The sequence below is a fragment of the Odontesthes bonariensis genome, chromosome 14, assembly GCF_027942865.1.
Source record: "Odontesthes bonariensis isolate fOdoBon6 chromosome 14, fOdoBon6.hap1, whole genome shotgun sequence".
Classification (NCBI taxonomy): Eukaryota; Metazoa; Chordata; class Actinopteri; order Atheriniformes; family Atherinopsidae; genus Odontesthes; species Odontesthes bonariensis.
In genome coordinates this window covers 10,770,641-10,795,789 of record NC_134519.1, presented here as the reverse complement: position 1 = coordinate 10,795,789, position 25,149 = coordinate 10,770,641, and the positions used below count along the sequence as shown (strand labels likewise).

At 41.9% G+C, this 25,149-nt stretch overlaps 2 protein-coding genes across 2 annotated transcripts; one reads left to right on the top strand and one right to left on the bottom strand.

Moving 5' to 3' along the window:
* Positions 1-1,156: 1,156 nt before the first annotated feature.
* Positions 1,157-6,616, bottom strand: LOC142398239 (uncharacterized). The gene is made up of 4 exons (XM_075482198.1): positions 6,059-6,616; positions 5,084-5,205; positions 4,748-4,847; positions 1,157-2,810 (listed from the first exon to the last, which is right to left on the bottom strand). Exons 1-4 carry the CDS (start codon positions 6,270-6,272, stop codon positions 1,891-1,893), a joined length of 1,356 nt encoding a protein of 451 aa, XP_075338313.1. The 5' UTR covers positions 6,273-6,616; the 3' UTR covers positions 1,157-1,890.
* Positions 6,617-9,393: 2,777 nt separating this feature from the next.
* Positions 9,394-24,567, top strand: LOC142398695 (uncharacterized). The gene is given in 15 exon segments (XM_075482811.1): positions 9,394-9,488; positions 10,058-10,431; positions 13,408-13,510; positions 13,612-13,756; positions 13,953-14,035; positions 15,814-15,921; positions 16,489-16,607; positions 16,697-16,859; positions 17,074-17,171; positions 18,174-18,245; positions 19,295-20,068; positions 20,240-20,427; positions 20,963-21,594; positions 22,920-24,287; positions 24,289-24,567. Coding segments are annotated over 14 exon segments (4,017 nt in total). The 5' UTR covers positions 9,394-9,488; positions 10,058-10,343; the 3' UTR covers positions 24,365-24,567.
* Positions 24,568-25,149: the final 582 nt, after the last annotated feature.

Below are 25,149 nucleotides of genomic sequence, written 5' to 3'. Positions count from 1 at the left end.
AACAAAGCTTCCCTGAGTTTTTCTGTGATTCTTCTTCTTTTCTTCTGCAGCTCGACTCAGAAGTCGGCTTTCAGTTTAAATCTATCAATGATAGCATCTCTGTGGAGTTTCCTAATGTGTAAAATCTGTAGAGAAATACAACATCCCACATGATCTAAGATGGCTTCTGTGAGCCTCGCTTTGAATCCTGCAGTGGATTTAATCTCAGTTTCCTGTCATCTCAAACTCAGACTCGCAAAGTTAGAAAGTCAGAAAGCATGTGATTGTTGAAGCTAACTTTTCTTGTTAACAGTTATCCTAAAGGCATCAACCTGGTTATAAAACGGCCTGTAAACACCAGAACTTCAGCCTGAAATATCGCCCTCTGGATGGTGTGTGTGGCCCTAAAATAACAGACTCTGCACAGGGGTCATTAGTAGAAAACCAGATTTCTGCGATGGTTTAGACACCGAGAACAATACTGTATATGATTGGCTGATGAGCTAAAAAGAAACTGTCAAATGAAAAGTTTAGAAACCTCCATAATTGAGTGAAATGACCCAAAGGTGTCTAAGTTGAAGCCGTGGTAAGAGCCGGCCGAATGCTCAGGAGCTTCAGTGCTCCCTTTATTATCAGCTTCAGCAGGGTATACAGCAGTCTGCTGGATCAGAGAATTCAAGCGGTTTCAACATTTAAAGCGCAGTCAGTTATTTTCACGCATTTATGGACACGAACAGAAGGGTGAAAACGTTTTTCTTTCCTCTTTTGAATTGCCAACCTTGTTATAAGTACTAATACTAATATGATAGATTAGAAGCATCTAAAGTGCAGCTGTAGTCCCAGCGCTGCAGACCCACATCACAGCTTAGTATAAGGGTCAGGTTGAATAGCCTATTATGCTTTATGAACCTTCCTAACTCAGTGAAATGACCCGGAAGTATCGGAGTCACAGCCAAGATGAGAGCCGGTTGAATTTCTTCAAATGCTCCCTAAAAGCTCTTGTTTGGCGCAGGATGCACCGGAGCATCTTTCATGAGAGAAAGGAGAAAATTCTGTCCCATAATTCCTCGAGGGCGCAACTTCGATAGCGGCGCTCGATCATCTTCATCCAGTCGTACCAACTGTGATTCATGTGGATAAATACGAGGACAGGAGAGAGCAACAACACAATGCTTCACTTTTTTATTATTCTTTCCTTTGTTAGTTACAAACTTCGACAAGATTATTTGTGTCAGTGCTGCAGACCCACATCACAGCTTAGAGTAAGTGTGGTCGCCATCTTTCCTTCTTTATCAACGTTTTTCAGTCGGGTGGAAGAAAAGGGCAAAAGAAAATTGGACTGCACACCAAGATAAATTGTGTTGCGTAAACAGGGACCAGAACAAGGAACGCTGGCGCCTGACGATGAGGCACGGAGGAGGGAGTGTGGTACTATGGGGCATCGTGACTGACTGTTGGGGTGAAGTCATTTATAGACGCCACCATGAAAGCCTGTGAATATATCAGAAATACTGTCTCCCACTCATGGAACACTCCAGAGTCACCTGAATAAAACCCATGTGGTATTTTAAAGGGAAAAGTGGAGCCACAAAAACAGCCGTGTGGAATGAAAGAACATCAAACTGTTGAGTCTCTGAATCTTTCAGCAACATTAGCAAAGAAAAACCCAACAACGTTTCTCACTTTATGTGGCTTTATCGGTTAATAAGAGGGTTTAAGAGGTTTTCGTCTACACGACGGCTTTGGAAGCCGTGTGGTAGTTTGAAAACACGCTTTTATGGCCTTTAGTCTAACTGTGGTATTACAATTCCATACTAATCACACTTCGTATCACAATATAATACAACAGGCCTACGACAATCAAATAAATAAAACTATTTCCCAAGTGTAGCTCCAGTTCAAGAAAGCAACTCAGTGCACGGTTTTCTGGTGGGACTTGAGGCTGGAGCGCTGGGTGAAGCACTTCCCGCACTGCGAGCACTGGTAGGGCTTCTCCCCGCTGTGGACCACGGCGTGCCGGATGAGGTTGCACTGCTTGGTGAAGCTGCGGCCGCACTGCATGCAGCTGAACGGCTTCTCGCCCGTGTGGCTCCTCAGGTGCTCTTTGAGCTGACTGAACCTGGTGAAGCTTTTGTCGCAGTATGTGCAGCTGAACCTCTTCTCGCCGTGGCCGGACCTCCAGGGCGCCCTCATCCTCCTCGCCAGGACGAAGCCGCCGCCGCCGCCCCCGTCCGGGTTCCTCGTGTGAGCAGCGCCGGCTCCGTACTGATGGTCTGATTGTTGAGGAACCAAGCTTGAGCCGACGGGACCGATCAGGGGGAAAGCGCTGTGTCCTTCATCCGGCTGCAGCCTCTTACATGCAAATGTTCGGGCTCGTTTTTTCACTCTCGCTGCGCTCAGCAGCACCGAATGAGATTTCCCCACTGAGTGAGTTCTGGGCACCGTATCCTCCAAATGCAAGCTGGTCCGAGAGGCAAACTCGCTTGGAATCTGCTCAGTCTGTCGCCCGGCATAAGAAACGCTTGGATCGCCGGCGTCTCTGCACAGATTGGTCGACCACAGCTCTGCCTCAGCTTCCACGAATGTGTGGCCCGAATCGAGAGGCGCTGCTCTCTTGTCGGACTCTTCCTCCATCTCGTGCTTCACCCTGAGCTCTGGCTCACTTTGGTTGCCGTTCAGCTGCTGCTCTTGGAAAGTGTTGTAGCGGTCTGCCGGGGGAAGCAGAGGCTCAGGGTTGACTGGGTTTTCGGCTGAGCTGAGACGTTCCAGAAAGCCGTCGGTCGGGGCAGGTTGTGAAGCCCCGAAATATGGCAGCTGCTCAGCTCCAGAGACTGAAGAAAGAACAACTTCTTACCATTTTAAAATTTCAATTACCAAACAGCAACATACAAAAATGTAATCTAAACAGACGTAACATATTGGTTTTACTTCTTCCGACGTCATTTGACTGTATTAAAGTTTTGAAATATTAGCTGAAACTACTGAAAAATTCATCTAAATGTGCTTGTTAATGAATTATAAAGGATTCACAGTCTGAGTAGGTTAAATGCTGCCTTTAATTCAAAAGCTGTCAAACTACAACCAGTTTGAGTCACCAGAAAGGTGACATCAAGAGGACCTTAAAGGGATAGTTCGCCTCTTTTGACATGAAGCTGTATGACATCCCATATTAGCAACATCATTTATGAACATGTTCTTACCCCCTGCTGCGTCCTGTGAGCTGAGTTCCAGCTGAGTTTTGGTGTTGATGAAGGTAGTCCGGCTAGTTGGCTGGGGTTTAAAAAATAAAGCGTCTTGCTTCTCAAAACAATGTGCGTTCAAAAGAGTAATACATTTGCATCACAAAATCGTCCCCAGAAAAAGTCAGACCTCACAATCGCTTGGGGCCATTTTTGCCTCCCTTCATATCAATGCGTTCAGCCACCTAGCGATAGCCGCACCTGTTACGGTGTTTACTGCTCGGAAGCAGGGGACTGCTCAGTCTGCACTTCGGTCTGCACAGTTTTCACAGCAGGCAGTGATATGAAGGAAGAGAAATAGCGCCAAGCAATGTGAGGTCTGACTTTTTCTGGAGGGACAATTTTGTGATGCAAATGTATTACTCTTTTGAACGCATGTTGTTTTGAGAAGCAAGACGCTTTATTTTCAGGACCCCAGCCAACTAGCCGGACTACCTTCATCAACGCCATAAGAATGCAGTTCTAAGAACTGTCCTCCTCGAATTCCGTTCTGATAACTGTCCTTCCCCAGCGGAACTGTTTCAGTCTGCATTAATGTAATGTAATGCATTCGCACATGAGTCGGGACTGATGCGCCGCGCGCAGCCGTCTGCGACAGCGGCATGCTACTTTAGCGCCACATTCAACAACAAAACAAAACAAAACCTGCGAAAAGTAAGGTGAGAAGAAAAAACACCACCAAGAAGCTAATATGGAGAGCGGGGAGGCCACCGTGTTCATGGTCTGCATGATGGTGATATTAATCATGGACGATCGCATCAGGCGACTAACATGGAGGCTGGCAGAGCTCACAGAGAGAGTCAGGAGACGCAGGATGGAGCGCAGGCCGTAGTTCTTGGTTTCATGAAGGAAGGAGAGCAGAGCGCCGCAGACAAAGGAGACCACGTGTCAGTTTAATTTATTAAACACGTGCTGGTTGTGTCCGTGTCGTATGAGGAAACATTTCAGCCTGACAACATGACAAGGGGCGGAGCTACCAACCACCAAACACCTCCGTCAGATGTGTTCCTATGGAAACCAGAACAGACCCAGCTGAGGAGAAGGAGCTGAAATGGTTTTAGGAACTGAGGGCTGTGGTCTGGAGTTCCTGTATGTGCGAATGCGGGAGAAAATGGCCCCGTGGATTAAAAGGTTTATAGGAACTGCCAAAGGTTCCTACAGTCCGAATGCGGCTAATGTTCATAAATGATATAGCTAATATGGGATGTCATACAGCTTCATGTCAAAAGAGGCGAACTATCCCTTTAAGAGGTCCACACAGAGCTGAAACTGGAGCAGAATCTAAACTGAGGAAGAAAACCATATCAACACAAACACAAAATCACTGAATTTCATTCACAAAGCGCCTCGAACCTCTGGCGAGTTGTGCAAATGATGGAAACATAAAACAGAGCAGGAAGCTTTTCTCGGGCTTAACGGTTTCTTCAAACCGAGTGAGAATAGGTAAAAAAAAAATCTGGATGCTCTCAGACCAAATGGAGTAAACTGGAGTTTGATATCGAGTTTCAAGAATGTGTGTTTCCACTCACTCTGTTTGTCCTTCGGGGCGTTCCTCCACATCTCCTCCTCTTCCATCTCCTCTTTGATCTGTAAGTGTTCAGCTTCATCAGCAGGCTGCATGTCTGCAGACTGCAACAACACACACACACACACACACACACACACACACACACACACACACACACACACACACACACACACACACACACACACACGTTGTAGAGTCAAATACACAAACAGTCAAATATCAGTTGTTTTTGGGGTTGCACACGGTGTCTGCATAAAGAAAGGTTGAACAAAGGAGCTGTTTGATACTTAAAGACAGATTAATCATCAATCAAAGTCAGATTGGGTAAGAGTCACACCTTCGGAGATTGATTTGAAGTCTCAGCCTCTATTTGTGTGTCCCAGTCTGTGCTCAGACTGTCGCTGTTAAAAACATCTTTGACCGAAGAAGAAAATGTCTCGTCTGCAGGAGTGTAACACACTGAAAAAACAAGATCACAAAATGTAAAATCAGCCACTTGCAGCAACAGATATATAACAGATACACCTTCATTTCTTCATATTTTGCTTCCAAGCAGCCAGACTTTATTGCATCTTTTGAAAGTGGTTCGGAAGCAAAACTTCTCCAGACTTTCTGAAGGCCTTTTTATTTGGACATTGACTGCTTTTATTTAGTTTTACTTTCTTTTTTAAGAACCATCTTGCACACCTAAGGATGGTGTGTCCTCGAACAACCTGAGGAAATTACACAAATGGAGGACAAAAGAATAAGTGTCAGGCCTAAAAAGCTATATACAGTATCTGAAAGGGATGTCCTTAAGAACGAGGACAGAAATGACCTCAGAGATGCATCTGACCCCTCTCTGTGATCCATTTTCAGTATTCTTGGTTTTTAACTATCTGCACTTTTTGTTGGTGCATACATATCATCTTATGTCTGTCAGAGAGTGCAATCTTCAGCATTTTTCATAGATGCAACGAAAGAAATGGGAACAAATTTAAAATGGGTTATTTGCTAAGTTGTCTGTCACGTGCAGACACAACACTGGTTTATTTAGATGTCTTTGTTATGCTTGAATGATTCATAAGTCAGTTTTAAGTGGCTTAACATCCAAAATACACATTCCTCTGAGAACGGCCAGATTCAAGGACTGGACTGAAAATGAGATAAAAACAACCAGCCAAAGGAAAACTTCAGAAAGCCTGGAGAACTGTTGCTCTAGAAGACCGCTGAAAAATACAGCCTGGCTGCATGAAAACACAAAGAAATGAGGGGTGGTTAAAGACTCCAATGCGTTGTATGAGCTTTAATGCAGGCTTTAAAAGTCTCCCACCTTTCCTCCGGGCTCTCATCCTGCTCCTCCTCAGCTCTGCCTCCAGCACCTCACACTTGCTCTTCAGCAGGTCGATGTCCCGCCGACTCTGGCTCACCTCCAGCCGGAGCACCGCGCAGCTGTCCTCCACACGCCGGTTTATCTCCGCCACGGCAGCCTGGGCCAGGACCTCCATGACGGACAGCAGCTGGCTCTGGAAGCCGCAGCTCTCCATGATGCTTCCAGTACAGACCAATATAACCGGCTTGTTTTCAGATTGCTGGTCCGACTAACGTATTCATCGCTACAGGGAAAGAGAGGGCGTGCGTAGTGATGACCATTTCCTCCGCAGATGGCAGATGACGATGGTCACTTGTTTTGTTTGGTCGTACGCTTCACACGGGCGGACTATTTTGCTTTACATCTGCTTGATTTGACGAAAAAAAACGATCCTTTTAACAATATTTTAAATATAACTTTCACGTGAACTGAATTAAAGGCTGAAAATGTTTCTATATCGTTTCTATTAACGTTACCAAGCGTTACTTCCGCCACTAAATAAGGTACAGGAACAAGAAACCAGGTTTCCGCCGCAGATGACGCTAAATCGCTACCGTAAATATTAGTGTACGTGCGCATTTTGATCCTGCGGTATTCTACCCAAGCCTTTTTTGAGTAACACAATTTCGCATTCATAAGCGGTATATAAACATGTATTTAAAGTTTTTAATCAAACTAAAACTTTTCATCAGCAAATGGAAATTTATCAAAAAAAGGAAAGAACTCAAAAAAGATGAGGGAGAACAAGAAGATGAACAGAAAAAAGTTGAAAAGATGAGTGGTCAGGGATGAAAGGATCATTTTATGGTGAAAGAGGATCAGATTGATGGAAGCCTGGACAGCCAATGAGCACAACGTGTCCTCCTCACACACTCCCTGAACCCACATTTCCCCTGTGACACCCCCATGAGGTCACCCTTCACCTCAGTCATGGATCCTAACACAGCCTCAACAACATCTCCCCCCACACCGGGACACAATGAGACCTGCTCTGCATGCCCCTCCAGCCTTTATGTCTCCAGCAGTCGGGTGAAGAAGCAGCTGGAGAGAATGAACCAGAACAAGGCTGCAGGTCCAGATGGTGACAGTCCCATGATCCTGAAGATGTGCAGAACGGAGATCAGAGCTATGTTGGATTCAACAACACATATTCAACCTCAGCCTGAGTTGGGAGAAAGTTCCAGAGCTGTGAGATACATCCTACCTTGTACCAGTACCTAAAAGATCTCATGGATCTGCCCTCAGTGACCACAGACCAGTTGCCCCAACATCCCAAATCATGACAGTCCCGTAACTGTAACTGCCACACTTAAGTAAGCAAGTGAAAACCTTTCAGAACCCACAACATTGTCGTGGGGGTTGGTGTTGAAGATGCCATCATCCACTGCTTCAGCAAACAAGCTCTCATCTGGACAAAGCCGGCAGCATGTTGAGGAACTTTGATTTCCAGCCACCTGGATTATTGAGTACCTGACAAACAGTTTCTAAGACTGAAAGGTTGTGTGTCTGAGAAGGTGGTCAGCACCACGGGAGCACCACAGGGAACTGTACTCTCACCTTTTCTCTTCACTCTGTACACCTCAGACTTTTAGTACAACTCAGAGTCCTGTCACCTACTGAAAAACTCTGATGACTCAGTTTTTGGGTGTGACAAGAGGCTCAGTACAGTGAATGTGTCAACCACTTTGTGGCACGTCGTGGAAACATTCACCTCATCTTTAGTGTAAACAAGACAAAAAAAAGGTGATTGTGGATTTCAGAAGGACCAGTAGTGAGCCAAACGCTGTCACCGTCCAAGGTGAAGAGGTGGAGGCGGTTGAGGACTGCAGATATCTGGGAGTTTACCTGGACAGCAGACTGGACTGGAAATGCATCTATGAGGCTGTCTGAGCAGAGCAGACTGTACTTTTCAAAGGAAGCTCAAGTAAATAAAGAACACTGCCTATTCTTTAGTATAGTGTTGAAACAACTCATTTTGTTCAGTCAGAGGCTTCTTCAGCTTTGCTGCAACACAGAAAGATACAGAAGGTCAGGTTGTGTAGTTGTTGGTGTATGGCTATCACTGCCAGCAATAAAAAAGATATTTAAGCTGGCCCTGTCTGTGAAGCACGTCACAAGACACCTCTTCAATTGGGATTATATGCTTTTACAAAGTCCACAAAGTACAGTTAAACTGGCTTGGAGAAGAGTTGGGTTACCCCACAACCAGGAGGAAACTGCATTGTTTCTAACCAGTCCAAGGTTTGACTCTCATTTCCAGTTCAGAGCAGTGTTCACTCAATTTGTGGTCAAATAAACTCCACTGAGGCGTGGACATCGGACGTTATGATTTAGGAGAAGTTATACGCTGATGTGCTGACAAATCAAAACTTAAGCGGCTTCTGTGCAGGGAAAAGAGCACAAAAAATCATGATAATTGTACAATTTTTAGCCTTTAACTGCAGTTTTTTGCACTGTGGACCAGCGTAGTTATTTTGCGTCATGAGTACAGAGGCTATTTTTCCAAAATCCAATGTTGTGAAGGCATGCTTACAAGAGTGGTCTCAATTATAACATAACTATAGACAATATTACATTGTACATTTTTGGAACATATTGAATTCTTATTGAATGTTGCAAAATTATACTTCAAAGTATGTCTAGTTGCTTTACTAAATTGTTGGTGGCTGGTATAGGTCATTCTTTGAGGTTATTTTAGCTTTTGTGACATCTGTTAGAAATTGCAATGACACTTTGTGATGCTCTCATGTTCTCTGTGTTATGTGTTCTGTTGTTGAACTCTTTCTGGCACCTCTGCAACCTTTTCCAGTGATTGTGATACAGCATCGTATCGAACTGTTTCATGAAATGTGATTATTTATGTGAATTAATGTTAACTTTCTGTTCTGGTATTGTTTCTGCTCTTTATGAATCCTTCAGATGCTTTGTGGCTGGTTTTGTGTCAACATACTGGGGCGTTGAAGCAGCATTTTTGTAAACTGTGTGGCTATTTTTTAGGACATACTGCTGCTTTGTGTCGTAATTTGTAAATACAGATATTGGTACAGTGTTTCATGTAGTAAAGCTGAAGCAGATTAAGTAAAAAGGGTCATATTTGCTCCCATTTGTCTTAAAGTCTTGTACAATGTCGACTTCCTCCTATTGGGGTTTGTAAATCACATGGAACGTGGATTACAAAGAGACAAACACAGCTCTAAAGGGAAATAGATGCACTGTCTAGATACAATGAACTGATTTCCCTACTCAGTCAGTAGAGGCGGAGAAACTGTGGGCCACATGCATAGAGAAAGCACAAGAGAAGGAGAGACACTCAGGAAGTTAACAGGGGAAGTTTAGTGGTTTTTTGCGTCATCGTTTTATGCTGCTACTTGTGTGCCGATGCAGAGTGAAGGTAGGAACACTCGTAGTCGCTTTTTAACTTGTTCATTTCCTCACATTTCTACGCTTAAACTCTTGAATAACTGCGGACAGATAGGAAAGGATGGGTCAGTGAAGCGAGAGGGGTGACAGGTGTCAGGAAGATGGAGAAGGTGGCAGTTTAAGACTTTGAATGTCTGCCTGAGTTTGCGTGTTCTAGCTCGACTTCCGCTGCAGTGAGAACACGGCTGCAATGGCCCTGACATGCGGGCAGGGAGGACCAACCAGACCTGTAATGAACACAGTCGTCAAGCAGGAGGAGAGATTGAGGTTTCAGTGGGTCCACCGGCTCAGAGACTCAATGTAGAATGACTGGACGGATCATTCAAAGGCTTATTTAACTGAACAGGAGAAGTACAGAGGCAAGGGTGTGGCCTCTCATTCGAGAAATAATTCGAGTGCATCAGGGGGAAGTGGAGAGACACATATGCAAGCTAAGGATTCAGTGAAGTTTGTTTCCTCTTGGTGGCGGGGGGATTGTTGTCTGCAATGTGGAGCTGCTGTTTGCACAAAGACACTTTTATCGTTTTTTTTCTTTTGCAGGGAGGAAGATCAACCAGAACATGTCCTAAGACTCCAGTGTTAACAATCCAACACAGAGGAAACAACCTGTGCTCAACAACATGCGCTGAGGCAAAGGAAACAGCAGCAGCAGCAGCAACAGCAGCACGGTCAAACCTCTGAAATGTGCAGCACATCCTCAAAGTCACTGGCACATTAAACAAGTTGGTCCACACTTCTCGTACAGATAGTCAGTGAGCCCGAGGGGTCACAAACAAGCAGAGCAGCGCAGGTCTGAATGTGAGGAGCTAACAGCAGACAAGAAAAGATGCGGAGAGTTCGGAAGAAAGGGAGCAACAAAGAGAAGGTGTTTGGATGTGATCTGTTGGAGCATCTGACCGCCTCCGCTCAGGAGAGTAAGTGAAAGACCCTCATTCTGTAAAATGTGCTTCTCCTATTGTATTGCACTCTATTTTTCTCTATACACGTTATGGATCTATTCATTTCAGACCAAACACCTTAAACACAATCCTGCACTGGAAAAAAATCAAAGTCTTACCAAGCACATTTGTCTCATTTCTAGTCAAAATATCTCATTACACTTAATATCAGACACAACTGCCTAACAAGTACTATTTCAGCCAGATATAGGGACTTGTTTGAAGACAATACATCTGGAATATCTTGTTAAATGAAAAAGTCTTGAAAACAAATTGTTTTGAGTCACATGTCATATGAAACAAGCTTTTTTTTTTTACATTTAAAGAGGTTTTAAGCTAATTTCAAGATCACTTTTATTTCAAAAGTCGTAAATACTATATCTTATTTCAAGAAATCTTGACAAGCCGATTTCCACTAGTTCCATTGGCAGATTTTTTTTGCTTATTTCAAGCAAAAACGTCTTGTATTTGTTGTTTTTTTGGCTTATTTTTGGAAGGGCATTTTTTCCAGTGTGCACAGACTCATTTTCCGCAGACATCTACAAATATGCTCACTGTAAATAAAACTAAAGCTATGGATACCTGTTATAGAGTAATATTTTGGTTAATGTCTTTAAACTGTTTGGTAAGAAGTGATGCCTTTTCTCCAAATATGAAACTAAGAAAAGTCATGCCTCTGCTTTTTTTTCCAAAGTGCATTTTCAGTTATTTCACTGCTAACACTCAAACAACATGATTTTAACCACATCAGCTCAACTCATATGTTTAACAGAGTAGTCACTTTACATTTCGGCCCTGATAAATATAGGCCATTTAATTTCTCTCAGGAGTGATATTTGTTTTGCCACCTAAGGGAATTAGCTTGACCGTTTTAGATTAAAGAAAATATGGCTATAAACCTCCAGCCATGCTGGCACAGGTGTAAGGCTGCCTGATGACACACAGCAAACATGCTGAAATAGAGCAAGTTTTGAACTATCATTTACCTTTGAAATGGAAACTCTTTAGATTTCAGTTTTCATAGAGTGTCCCGGCCAAGATAGACAACAGCTCAGATCAGCAGCAAATAACACAATAAAACACACACTGTACACAGATTAAGGAGCTATAAAACATCATTTTTTTAAAAAAGAAATTAAAAACCTCTGAATATTTAAGCACCATAGCTGTTGCGAACCAATGGCAGAATAGTCAGTCCTGAAATTTGCAACGGGACACATTTTCCTCCTGTATGTTGAAAATGTGCTTGTATTATTTTAGTGAAATTGGCTCCTTAAGATTCAGGTGATTTTGCACCTGAATCTTAAGCAGAGCGAGCAGTATGTGTGAATGCTGCTTTTGCCCAACTCAGTCACACATTTGGGATAGATAAAGGGAATAATTATTTGAAACAAAGACAATAACTTTTTTAAAGGATGGGGGTCTGCAGATAAATTAGGAGCAGACAGAAAATAGATCTCTAAATAAGAACATGCTGTTGGTGGTCTTTAAGTCCACAGGAGACCCGAGCATACAAGGTGCAGTAATGTGTGAGGGTTTTAAGGTTTGCAATGAACCTCAGTGCCCCATTGTGGACTGCATCCAATGCATGGAAGGACTGCAAAGATACATTCATGTAAATAATTTAATTTAATAATTTCCATAATCCAGCAAAGACATGAAAGTGATGGCAACAAATCCCACATGAAAAAGTTTTAGCCTCAAAAGAAAAAGAAGACTTTATTTTACATGTAAATAATGATAAAAACAGTTTTAACTTCAGTTCCCCCCCCAATTGCGAGATGTGAGCATTAAAGTATATAAGTCATAATGCAGGTAAAATGTTTGCCATGTTCATAGTGGTAGTTTGGTATGTTAGCCTGCTAACTTTGCTAAAAGTTGTTAGCATGAACTACAGCTGAGGCTGAAGGGAACATCCTCATGTTCAAGATTTGTCCTGATCTCTGATGCTACATGAAAATACCTGAATTTCTTTTCATTTTTCATGACCATGATGTAAATATTAGTAGCCTACAACTGATGGGACATTTCACTGATTTCATCAAACTGGAACTCAAAGGTGGAAAATATGGGAGTAGGTCTAATTTGAAGCTTTGGGAACACAGTTTAAGTCGGGGCTCGGGGAAAACACTTCATTTTCTGCATTGTGGTGATTTCTTTATGCCCAGATATGAGTATTTTCTTCACCAGTTTGTGTTGTAACAATGCAAAGTTATGGAAAGAAAAACCCAACACTCATGCACCAGATGAGACTTCAAAATGTGACACACTGAAGCTTTCAGGCATTCAGCTGTGCCTTTAAATATGTAGTCTTCAGTAGTGATGATCTACTTTATCACTGCACCCACTAAATGAGTTCACACAAAAACAGACATCATTCACCATTCTGTAGTGATACATTTTCTTTTCATGAACTGTAAATGGCGCAACACAGCATTGACTTCAGTAGCACAGTAAAAGCACTGGTCGTCTTCTGAAACATCAATTCAATATGTGAACCTGAAAAAACTTTGCATCATGGCATAATTATGTGGTTTTGAAAGGTTTTGGTAAAAGCTAGGTGTTCGTAAAAGAAAGATGATTCGTCTGTGGACAATGGGAGCAAAATGTCAGTGAGATGTTTCACAATTACACAAACTCAGATCCAGGAGTAACATTTCACTCATTTTAAACGGTTCTTTATCATTTACGGTGCCGAAACAAAAATCTTGTTGACAGTATATACATATATTGCACATATATTGTTTCCCTTGTTGTATATATGACCGTGTGTTGAAATGTGTGTCCAATACATTTAGTATGTGACATATTAGGCCATTATTAAGCAGCAACTGCCTCGTGTGAGTGCATTTTTCTCTCATAAAGCCCTACTTTATGTGTTGTATTAGACTATATGACAAGTACAGATAAAAAGTTATCATTCAGGTTAATAATTTGAGTAATGTCCCACAGTTCCTCTGGTGTTGCGGAGCTGCAGTGAGTTTGTTGAGCAAAATGGAATCGTGGACGGCATCTACAGGTTGTCTGGAGTGTCGTCCAACATCCAGAAACTAAGGTGAGCGTGCTGCTCTCTGACAACATTATCAGCTTGTGTTCAAATGTTAAAACACACACGTTATGTTAAAATGAATTGGATCTGTGTTTGCATAAAACCAGGGGGGAGTTTGAGAGTGACGGGAGTCCAGATTTGAACAAAGAAGTGTATCTGCAGGACATCCACTGCATCAGCTCTTTGTGTAAAGCTTATTTCAGAGAGCTGCCCAACCCTCTGCTCACATACCAGCTGTATGACAAGTTTGCTGTGAGTATCTCAGACTGAAACCCTTTGTGCTGCTCCCTCCACTTGCACGCTTATCATAACAGGGGTATAAGAACGAATCTAATCATTTCAGAACAGATCCCACCCAGATCCTTGTATTTAGAGCAGCTCTTTTTTTGCAATGAATAGGGCTCTAATTATTAGAAAATGAACATTAATAAGACGTGTATCCCTGCAGGAGGCTGTGGCCATCCAACTGGAAGAGGAGAGGCTGGTTAAGATCAAAGATGTGCTGAAAGAACTACCACCTCTGCATTACAGGTACAGTCCTCTTCTGCACACTGAGGTTCTCTTTAACTGAGCGAAATGTCCTTCCTGATAACACGAATTCAATTCAATTCAATTCATTTTTATTTATATAGCGCCAAATACAACAAATGTCATCTCAAGGCACTTAGATAGTAAGTCCAATTCAAGCCAATTGGAATTCAATTAATTAATAATAATCATAATTCATAAAATAATCCAATTCGTTCATATAGAATGAATACCTGTACAGTATCTATGTTGCTGCAGTTTTACCACCCGGTGAGAAGAAAAGCCACATTCACAGACTGGCTCTGGGCCCCCTCGTTTTCAGCCAACGGTTGGCGAACACAGAGGCTGCTTGGCTGTTGAATTTCTAATCTTTATTCAAATTACACATCAAGATCAGAGGTTTAAAAAAGCCACTTTTGACTGCTTGGGCTTTAGTGTTCCTACCAGAGAAAAAGATCACACTGTGACGGATCAGTATTTTTTTTTTAGACATCAAAAAGTACTAAGAAATATCCAGCTGTGGCTCCTCCTCTAACTAACTTCTGTTGGAACGGTTTCTGTGCAGTTGTTTCACATGTTTTTAAAAAACAAAATGTCACACATGCAAAAGATTGCCATAAAATCAACGTTGATACCAATAAAAAGCACAATATGATGAATAAATAATGTAAAAAAAAATCAAATAAAAGCATAAATTTAATGGTTTGCTGAGTTGATTTTACAAAAATAACAAATACAATTTCAAAGAAAATGTAATTTTCATGGCCAAATGATCAGGTGGGATTCCATATAAATACATTCCAGTTGTCAAATTTTACATTAAAATCAATCTTTCAGATGAAAAAGGAAAAATATTTAGTTACTCAATAGACTTTACAGGTGAATTTGCTTTGAAACTTTAGGTTATCTGTCAGTATGGATCTCTCCCCAGTTGATTAACATAAATTTGGATCATTGGAAAATTTTACTTTACAAAAAATTAGATATTATTTAATTTCACTTGCACTCGCTTCAATAAAGTACAAGAATAGAAACTGAACACAAAGTCAGGTTCAAAATTCATGTTTATTTGGGTTAAATTCCCAGAAATTCCCTCTAATGAACAAAGTCAGGTCAAATAATAATAATAATAATAATAATTAATGTCAAACCTTAAGATTTGATCATATCTAATTATTCTACATAAAACATTTGTTGCATTATTCACATTTAGAAGGTTGAAATACATATGAAAACATCTTTTTTGAACCCAGAAAGTGTAAATCTGACCCTCTGTAGCTGTGATTATAACTTAGTACCCTCATGGTTGTGATACTTGGGGTTTCTTTACATTCTTTCACAGAGGCTTTTATCCACAGTGAGCAACATATAGGGGAGATAAAGTGGGATTCTTCGTATCTTGTGAGACATGTGAGAATGCGTAAGTTTGGGATTGAACCAGCAACCTTCTGATTGAAGGACAACCAGTCTACCTCATGAGCTTTTCTGCCATATAGATCCATTGTCTGGAAGAAAACAATAAATACAATAACGACAAAATTGAAGAAAAAGAAAATTGGGGATTTAAAAAACAAACAAACTGGCAAATAAAGCCAATAAAGCCGACATTTCCAGCAGGAGTTGATGGAGGCCGACAACAACAGGTGTACAATAAGGACTCTTAGTGACAACTGAACAGTTAAATAAGCAGCTGCTTGCTTATAAGTTGTTCATTTTAAAGCTAATGATGTGTGTGTGTGTGTGTGTGTGTGTGTGTGTGTGTGTGTGTGTGTGTGTTGCAGGACTCTGGAGTTTCTAATGCTTCACCTCGTCAAAATGGCCTCTTATTCTTCCGAGACGAACATGCATGCTAGGAACTTGGCCATCGTCTGGGCCCCCAACCTGCTCAGGTGTGCTAATATCAGACTGAGTGTGTGTTGTATAGCTGCTGATTCAAGGAGCTCTCAGAAAGACATCATACCTTTAAGGACTTTTTCTCTGGTTGCATTCGTACTAAAGAGAGGAAAGTTGAGGTGACGTAAGTTGTTGGTTGATAGGATCTGCATGGACATCCATTTATAACTGATTATAACCGTACAGTCTTCATACAGCTGCCTCAGAGGTGGTTCTCCTCATGTCATCGAAGCACATACTTTGAAGATAATAATACTAAAAAAAACAGAAAAGCAAATCTGTAAACGTTTTATGAACTAAGAAAACTATGAAAATAAAAATGTTAAGCTCATAATTGTAAATTCCCAATTAATGGAGCTATTTTTGACTGATAGAATATCATCATTGCGCCCTGATTCGTTCTTTTCTTAATTTCCTGGTCCCATCCTTGCTTCCTCTCCCACTTTCTATCTACTTTTTAGTCATCATTCTTGACCATTCTTAAGTCTTCTCCTTTAATAAAAGTTCATTTTCTTATTCCACCCAACGATCGATCAATAAACCAATCTAATCTCCATATTTAGGTCGAAGGATATTGAGGCGTGTGGATTTAATGGTACAGCAGCCTTCATGGAGGTGAGGGTCCAGTCCATCGTGGTGGAGTTCATCCTCACACACGTCCCTCAGCTGTTTCCTCAGGAAGGTCAGGACACACACACACACACACACACACATTTACACCGACTTACACACACTTACCTCCGCCTTATCGCTTTCCTGTGCCTTGCTCAGGTGTATCAAGTGAGAGAAGGAAGTCCCTCCCCTCCCCATCAGTGATGCCCAATCAGGATGAAGGGTTTTTCAGATCCACTCAGCCTAACTTTGGGAACATCAGCCCAGGAGACGGTCCTCTGGCCATAAGACCCTACCACGCTATCATCGAAGGCACAGACAAGTGAGTCAACCAGTCATTTATCCAGATTAACGCTATCATTTTACACTATTACAACACTATGCAAACAGGTATTTATGGTCCAACATGTCGGATCAAATACAACCGTGATTGTGTCACATGTGTTTAAAAATACAGTCTAGTTTTTATGATGTGGGCATAATTTAGGATGATTTATGGCAACATTTTTCATATACACTTGTGTGTCTCACCTCAGGAGGAAAGGATCCCTCAAAGGCAGGAAGTGGATGTCCATTTTTAATATCGGAGTACGAATTCAAGACCAACGGCGGAGGCACAAACACTCCACCAAAGGTAGGAAACCCTCACACAGGTGTTTACTGTTTTCTGTAGCAACTCGTTTAATTCAAGATGATGATGTTTTTCAGATGGAAGTTTAAAAAATGATAATAAATAAGGTTTAAGGGATCATAAACTGAGGATCCTGAAATCTGCAGGTTGTAATCAAAATAAATGTTTGGAATGATTGGCTGGGATGGTTTAAAGCCTCTGTGTGATCAATTATAAGCATCCTTCTTTTCTCCTGATTATACATCTCAATGTTTGAGTAACGCAAAGATGAATCTGTGTCCATCACAGAAAAATGTGTTCAAACATTCTCCAAATGATTAAGATTAGGATTGAAGAAAACTAGCAGCCATCTCAGTTCTGATGTGCTGGGGTCAGGCCGGCTGAAGATGCTGCCGATTTAGAGATCTCAGATCCGCTAGAGTTAACCAAAGTGTGAGAAACCAAGTGTGAAACCAAAGACATGTGTTGGTGGTGATCCCCAATTCTTTATCACTGTGATTCTGCAGAAAAAAATCTTTATCTAAAAGTAAAGCACGGTGTGTAACTCCAGGGCGTGTACATACAGACCATTACAAGAACGTTAACTTGATCCTTCAACCCACAGAGCAGAAATATGGTTCTCCGAGCTGCTGTGCAACATTTTAGAATTTTATAAGTAGGCTGACCAAGTTCTGCAAATTGTGACATTTCCATGATAAAGCTTCCTAGTTATCAGACACACAGATAGATGTTGTGGTTGGCTCGTCTATTGGAACGTCATTGTAGAAGCTCTATTTGTAACAACGGTAGAGGCAGCTTCTGCTTGACTTAAAAACTCATTGTATTCCTTCAAAAAATCCTGAACAGAAAAAATCTATGAAAAACTGTTGTCTGTCTTCAGCATAGTTCTCAGTATGTTGACATGTTTTTTTTTTTAAATCACTACATTAGTAATGTTTCCATGCCAACGTTTAAATCAGCTTTGTGTGGACTTTAAAAAGTTGGATTTGTTTTGTGTGATTTCAGAGAAAGAGAGGCCTGCTTTGAGACCTGCAAGAAGCATGGACTCCCTGAGCACCCCGCTCTATCCAAATGAAGGTGCCAACTTCCTAAACATTGTCACAACTGCTTTTCGTACTTACTGATATTTCTTTCTTTTCTATCAGCACGTGTAAAATGTCGACCGGGTTAAATGCAACTCGTTAGTGCTGCTTAAAGCACTGAAAAGCAACACATAAAAAACTGAAAACTGTTTCTCTTTTGGAAATGTTACCGTTAAGTTGTACGATTTGCAGAACCGCGTCACTCAGTTTCTACTGGGTAGAAAGTAATCTCAAGGAACTGGCAGACAAAGGCTGTGTTCGAAACCGCATACTACATACTACATACTACATACCACATACCACATACTACATACTACATACTACATACTACATACTACATACTTGCATACTGCATACTGATTGATCAGACAGTATGCAGAGCGTTTACCCACAATGCATTTCGCTCCTACCCGAGCCGAAATCAGCCGGCCTGAAGCTGATTTCGCTTAAGCTCTAAACTCTGTAAACTTTAGCAACATTTGAAACATTTTCAGGCGAGAAAGTAGTCGTTTAGATCCCCAACGTGTTGAAAACCTGACAAAATACCGGCTATTTACAATTTTGTTCCGACGAATTCAGTGCTACTAAAGCTAGCCGCAGCGAGCAACGCACTTCCGGTTATTTTCACAAAATAAAATACCCGTTGCCTTTTATCATAGGGAAAGCCATTACGATACTATTGGTGCTTTTGTTTTGAAAACAGGAAGTGAACCTACCCTCGTTGTAGCTAGCTTGAAACTGCCGCTTTGACAGGAAATGACGATCGGCGACGTCAAGTTACATTGCATCTTGGGTAATTTGAGTATGAGTAGTAACCTCATGATGCATACCCAACATTTCGGCGAATCTAGTATGCATTCGGGAACTTCTCGCTTACTCGCATACTAACTCAGAAAGTTAGTATGAGTAGTAGGAGAAGTAGGAGAAGTATGCAGTTTCGAACACACAGCCAATGAGTTTTGTTGGCTCCACAAACAAAAGTTTCAGAGAGCAACTAAACAATATCCAGGTGTTTTGTGACGGGTTTGATCTTCTTATTTTCAGGTTCCAGACGCTCTGCCCAGCGTCCTCCATCCACCCATATGTCTCCCCTCGTCACCTCCTCTACCCAGCCCAGCTCAGACACCCCAGTTTCTACTGGTGGAATGGGTGGCAGTGAATATGCGGTGACCTACCGCAGGGGGACAGGTTTAGTAAGCGGGAGTGCAGGGATCCAGGGTACATACACAGTTCTTAATCCAGAGGGTTTAGGCACGGCAGGCAATGAGAGCATCCAGTCCAGATCCCCAGGAGTCTCCAGTAAAGCTGGTCGCAGAGCAGCCATGCACATCACAGGCCCCACTTTGGTTACTGTACCGCTACATATCACCTCTAACCTGGCATATGGGGTGCTGCAAGGGGGTGGGAGTGACAGGCTCATCCACCGTGGAAGAGATAAGGATGAAGGGGACAAGGTGGAAGGTAAGGAGGGAGGAGAGAGGACGGACAGGAAGGAACGTAGAGGAATGGAATGGAAGGTGGAGGAGAGCAGAAAGGTTGAGGAGGAGGAGGTGAGTCACAAGGAAAAAGAAGTTCCAGACATAGAAGGGAATAAAGCAGAAGCAGGCGGTGTTAGTGGGGAAAAGGCAGAAGGAGTCGAGGACGAGGAAGACAAGGAGGTGAAAAGAGATCTGAGCCAAAAACTGGAGCCGGTGATGGAAGACAGAAATGTTTGTGGGGAGCAACGAACCAAAAGCCTCAACTCCAACACAGAGGACGATAAGGATGAAGCTGCTGCAGATCATGACCAAGATGTTGATGATAACAGTGAATACATGGGTAATGTCATCTCTTTCACAAGCATGATCACCTGTGCTGTTATCTTTTATATGAGAAGCAGCCAGTTGGTCAGATAGGTCCACCTCTTTTCTTTGTTCCAGACTGTTTTCTCCAAGTTAGTCAAAAAATGTGACTTCAGTGGTTCTGAGCAGGACTGTAAATCATTTACAGAAATGAAAGGGAGGATGCAGGCTAATGATCAATCAGCGGCAGTGACTCAGCATGGAGAGGATGGTGTGTTTGATGCCTCTGACATCCTCAACTTGACTGAGGTGGAGGGGGATGACCAGGAGATGTTCGGCTACGTTCAAGATAACTTTGACTTCCTGGACCACATGGACTGCAGCATGTCGTATCAGGTGCGGGATTTGTCCGTTGAGATGAAGCAGAATAACTTAATTACTACTGTTTACATACTCAGAAAGTTAAGCGTATGCACACTGGAAAAAAATCTCACCAAGTATATTTGTCTCATTTCTAGTCCAAATATCTCATTACACTTGATATAAGACACAACTTCCCTAACAAGTACAATTTCAGACAGATTTAGGGACTTGTTTTAAGACAATACATCTTGAATATCTTGTTAAATAAAAAAGTCTCGAAAACAAATTGTTTTGAGTCACATATCATATGAAACAAGCTTTTTTTTTTTTTACATTTGAAGAGGTTTTTAAGCTAATTTCAAGATCACTTTTATCTCAAAAGTCCCAAATATCACATCTTATTTCAAGAAATCTTGACAAGCCGATTTTCACTAGTTCCATTGGTAGATTTTTTTTTTGCTTATTTCAAGCAAAAACGTCTTGTTTTTGTTGTTTTTCTTACTTATTTTTGGAGGGGCATTTTTTCCAGTGTAGGATTGCTCATTTCCCCTCTCTTTTTATTTCTAAGGTGAACGAGTTCTCAGTCGAGCCTCCCGGTCACTCTGATGATGAGTACGAAAACATGGAGCAAGCTCAGGCTTCTCACCATCCTGCAGGGCCACAGACATGCCCTCAGCCAAGCCTTGACACACAAAAACAGAGTCAGACAGAGTTGAAACCACACAGACCGCTCAGCATCGACCTGCACAATCGACACACTAAATCCCTCAGCCTGCCTTATATGACCTCCCCCGTGCACGGACCGGAGGAGTCTTGCTCTGAGGACGAGGAGGTTTTAAGGGATGACAGTGATGATAGTTATGATAGTGAGGATGATCAAAGCATGTTTGTCCAAAGCCTTCCACTGGATTTCTCTCTAAATAATTTGTCTGGGCTTGAACGAGGCACTGAAACCAAACTCCGCTCCAATCCTGACAGAGGACGTCCTCTGTCTGAGTCACAGACCTCTGAGAGAATGAACTGCCCGTCACCGAAACTCGAACTTTCTGCTTGGAAAGAAACAACAACTGGAGATGAGGAGCAGGTAGAAGTGGAGAGTGGAACAGATGAAGATGGACTGGACGAAAGGCAGATAACCAAAAAGAATGCGGATGATAAAGTTCTCCATGAAGGAGCCCAGCTGGAAAACGATATGCAAAGGTGAATACTGATTCCAATAATAATTTCCAATTCAAATTTAGTTCCTTAGATTAAATTATGAGTTTCTATCTCAAGAAATTTTTCTCAGGGACAAGAAACCTTTGGAGGTACACAGTGAGTTTCACCTGCAGGGACCAGAGTTTATGTCAAGCTGTGGAGAAATATTACTTCTAGAACATCCCTTCTAGGAAGGAAATACTCTCTGAAACTTAAAAAATTTGGGAATGCAGCTTACAGCACTGAACATTGGCCAATTACTTACTGTACATTATTTTCAGCCATTCTGCAATAGCTCAAAACATTGTTTTCTTGTTGTAAATCAAGTATTTTGGGCATTTAAATCAACTCTGCTAACACTGGTAATCTATTTTCCAGCAAAGAACCCATTTTGTCTTGTATCACATACAAATATAGGAATGACTTTTCAAGATGCCAGCTGTCTACATGCCATCATTAATGTGAATCTTTAGACCACTGTTCCTTATAGCTTCTTGAGTAAAGCTCCTGGAACCAATAGCTCTGATTAGCTTAGATTATCTTGAATATATCGAATTAAAGTTGCTTTGAAGCCTATGTGCTGAGAAGCTAATAGTGCTAATTTGTTATATCAACTTTACTAACTAATATATCAGTATGCTTGTTGTGTTTGTGCTCTTTTAGTACAGGTTTGAAGAACTAGATGTTTATATATCTTGTTAAAAAAGATGTGTTAATTTAATCATTTCAATTATCTTAGTCTTGTTTTAACACTACTGAAGCTAATTTATTGATGATATGAGCAAATGAACTGATACCACAGTGTGGGTTTTCAGACTTTAAGACTTCTTTCCTGTTGTTTAACTCTTAATAGCAGTCCAGGACGTCTGAGGCTAACATGGTAGAGATGTTCAGAGAAGATGAAGAAGAAGTGTGTGGTTTCATGAGCATTTTTTGAGTAGCTGGAGCCTCTGTGGAGAGGCATAGCTTAGCATGGTTAGCATGGAAAAGAAAAGGTGTAGAAATCACTGAACAGAAACAAAACCCCAAATAAGAAATAACTTTGCTGAATCACACTAAAAGACTATTTTTAATAGTTTTATTGAATTCAACTCTAAGTAAACTAGTGAGAAAATAAAAAAGGACGACTTGATTATTTACCACGGTGCATTCTGGTCTTTAAAGAAATCCCTTCTTTTATTTCATAACATAAATCAGCATGTCTTCCAAATTAGACAAGTGAAAAAACCACTGCAGATAAAAAAGCCATCTTTTTATCCTTTTATATGTTCTTCTTCATGCCTACTTATACTGTAGATATCTGATCTGCTTTTTATCTGTCATTGCAGCAAAGTAACAGATGAACACTCGAGCATTTTGAAAGATTCTCAAACTGGGACCTCAGATGCATCAACGACCTGCTGTACGGAGTTTCTGCCACCGAGCAACGAGGAGATTAATGAGTCGACCCCCGAGATGGAAATTAAAAATGAGGATGTGAAGGAAATGGTTGAAATTCCTCCTGGTGATTCTCCACCTCAGGGAGCTTCTTGTGCCACACTGAGAGAAACTGCTGATGTTCAATTAGAGGAGTCCAGTGACACTTCTGTAATGCCAGCACATCACCCGGGAGCCTGTGATAGCAGGGACGCAGCGGAGACAGAGGACACGTGTCAACAGTCTGTTCTGTTAAAGAAAGACTGTAATGAAAACATGGGGGAGGAATGCGTGGAAGGAGGCAGTGAAGGAGAAGCAGGCAAAAACCCTGAAGGTAGCAAAGAGCGGCAAAGTTCAATCTGTACAAACAGCGACATCTGGAATGAGCTTGAGGATGTTGTGTGTGAAGTGATAGAAGACGAAGAAAGTGAGCAGCCTGAGATGGAGGCTGCTGCTGCACAGGCAGATGTGGTAAAAGACGGGGACGAGGGTGAGCAGACAGCAGCAGCTTCAGGAGAGAAAATGGTGGAAGCCGATGGAGGTGAGACAAACAAGTCAGAGGTTAGAGTAGAGGACGAAGAGGAATCAGTAGAGGGAACTTTAGGAACAGATCCAATGATGCAGGAAGAGAGTGAAGAAGATGAGATGGACTTACCAACAAGAAGTGAATTAGAAAAAGTAACTCAGGAGAAGCGTGCCTTCAATGAAGAAGCACAGCATCACGACAGAGGAGAAGTGGTTTCAAAAGAAACAGAAAAAGAGAAGAATGACTCAGAGAGAGATGGTGAGCAGAGCACAGAAGGGCCAAGTGTAGATAAAAAGCAACCAGAGATTAGGTCTGACATAAAGGAACTGAAAGAAAGCAAAAAGTGCGAGAGCAGCGACAGCAGCTTAGGAGGAGTTGGGAGAAAGCTGATCGTCTCTAAACACCCGAAGGTTTACCAAGTAAAAGCGGTGCCGGTCGTGCCTCCGAAGCCTCAGCACTGCAAAATGACCGCCCTCACCCTGCGTCAGCAGCAGCAGCAAAGAGACGCCGACAAAGGGAGGGACAACGCGCCGAGAGCCCCGGCAGAGCAGGACAGAGTTTCCGCTGAAGAGCAGACGAGAGACGGAGACGACGAGAGCGCCGAGAGGAAGGAGAGGCTGACGCTCCCGAGAGACAAGGAGAGGAGGAGGGATGGGGCCGAGGGCGCGGCGAGGGACGCGACCAGAAACAGTCCCCTCAGCATGTGTTTTGATGAGGCTGTTGCCATAGCAACCTTGAGGCGAGAAAAAGAGCGCGTGCGAGAAGGAGAGGCAGACGCAGAGGGATTGGGGAAGTGAAGTCTGCCCAGTGTGTCGCTTTAAACTGATTTAGCTGTACAAACTGTGTCTGTACATGTAGTTTAAAAGGCTGTATTTTCTCATGCAGACTGAGACTTCATCAGCTGCAGCGTCTGTCTCTCATACAGCTGAAGGTGAGGTTTAGGTGGCTGCACACCATGTGCAAACCTGAATTACAGTCATGATAATCACAAAGTTTTTTGTTTTTTTCATAAAGCATTTTTCTTTTAAATTTTTTAGACAAAGAACAGGAAGGGAAAACCATGGGACTTGATAAGCCACCTGAGGTTCCTGGCACGACTAAAGTTATATTGTATTTTGGTGGTCAATGTCTTAAATTTCAGCACGTCAGGATGCCTCAGGGGAGAGTTAATAAATCAATTGTTTCAATTAACCCGACTGATATCAAGTTAAATAAAAACATAAACTGAAAGCAAACACTGAGGTGGGATTAGGGGTGCGTCTCCAACCTGACAAACCATACCGATAAATCCCAAGTTTTGAATAATTTTTCATGTCTTCCATGTAAAACAAAACAAAACAGCCCACCCTCCGAAAAGCCACTTTTCTCAGAAAGATCAATAGATTAGCCTTAAATCAGACACCTCACACTCACTGTTTGCACAGGTTATCTGATCTTAAGTTTTTTGTTTTTACTTTTAAAAAGTTTATGTATATAGACAGTAAATCTACAATATAAAGAAAAGGTAAAGAACTTGTGTTTTCAATGTGGTAATGTTTTGTAAAATGTGAATAAAAATACATTTTCAGGATAGTGCCTGTCCTTTATTTTTTAAAGCTTTTATGGAATACTTATAA

Coding starts and splice junctions, on each gene's coding strand:
- LOC142398239 (XM_075482198.1), bottom strand. CDS start 6,272: ATGGAGAGCTGCGGCTTCCAGAGCCAGCTGCTGTCCGTCATGGAGGTC. Junction 4,848..5,083: donor CTTCAAATCAATCTCCGAAG/GTGTGACTCTTA, acceptor GTGTTGTTGCAG/TCTGCAGACATGCAGCCTGC. Junction 2,811..4,747: donor CGCCCCGAAGGACAAACAGA/GTGAGTGGAAAC, acceptor TTCTTTCTTCAG/TCTCTGGAGCTGAGCAGCTG.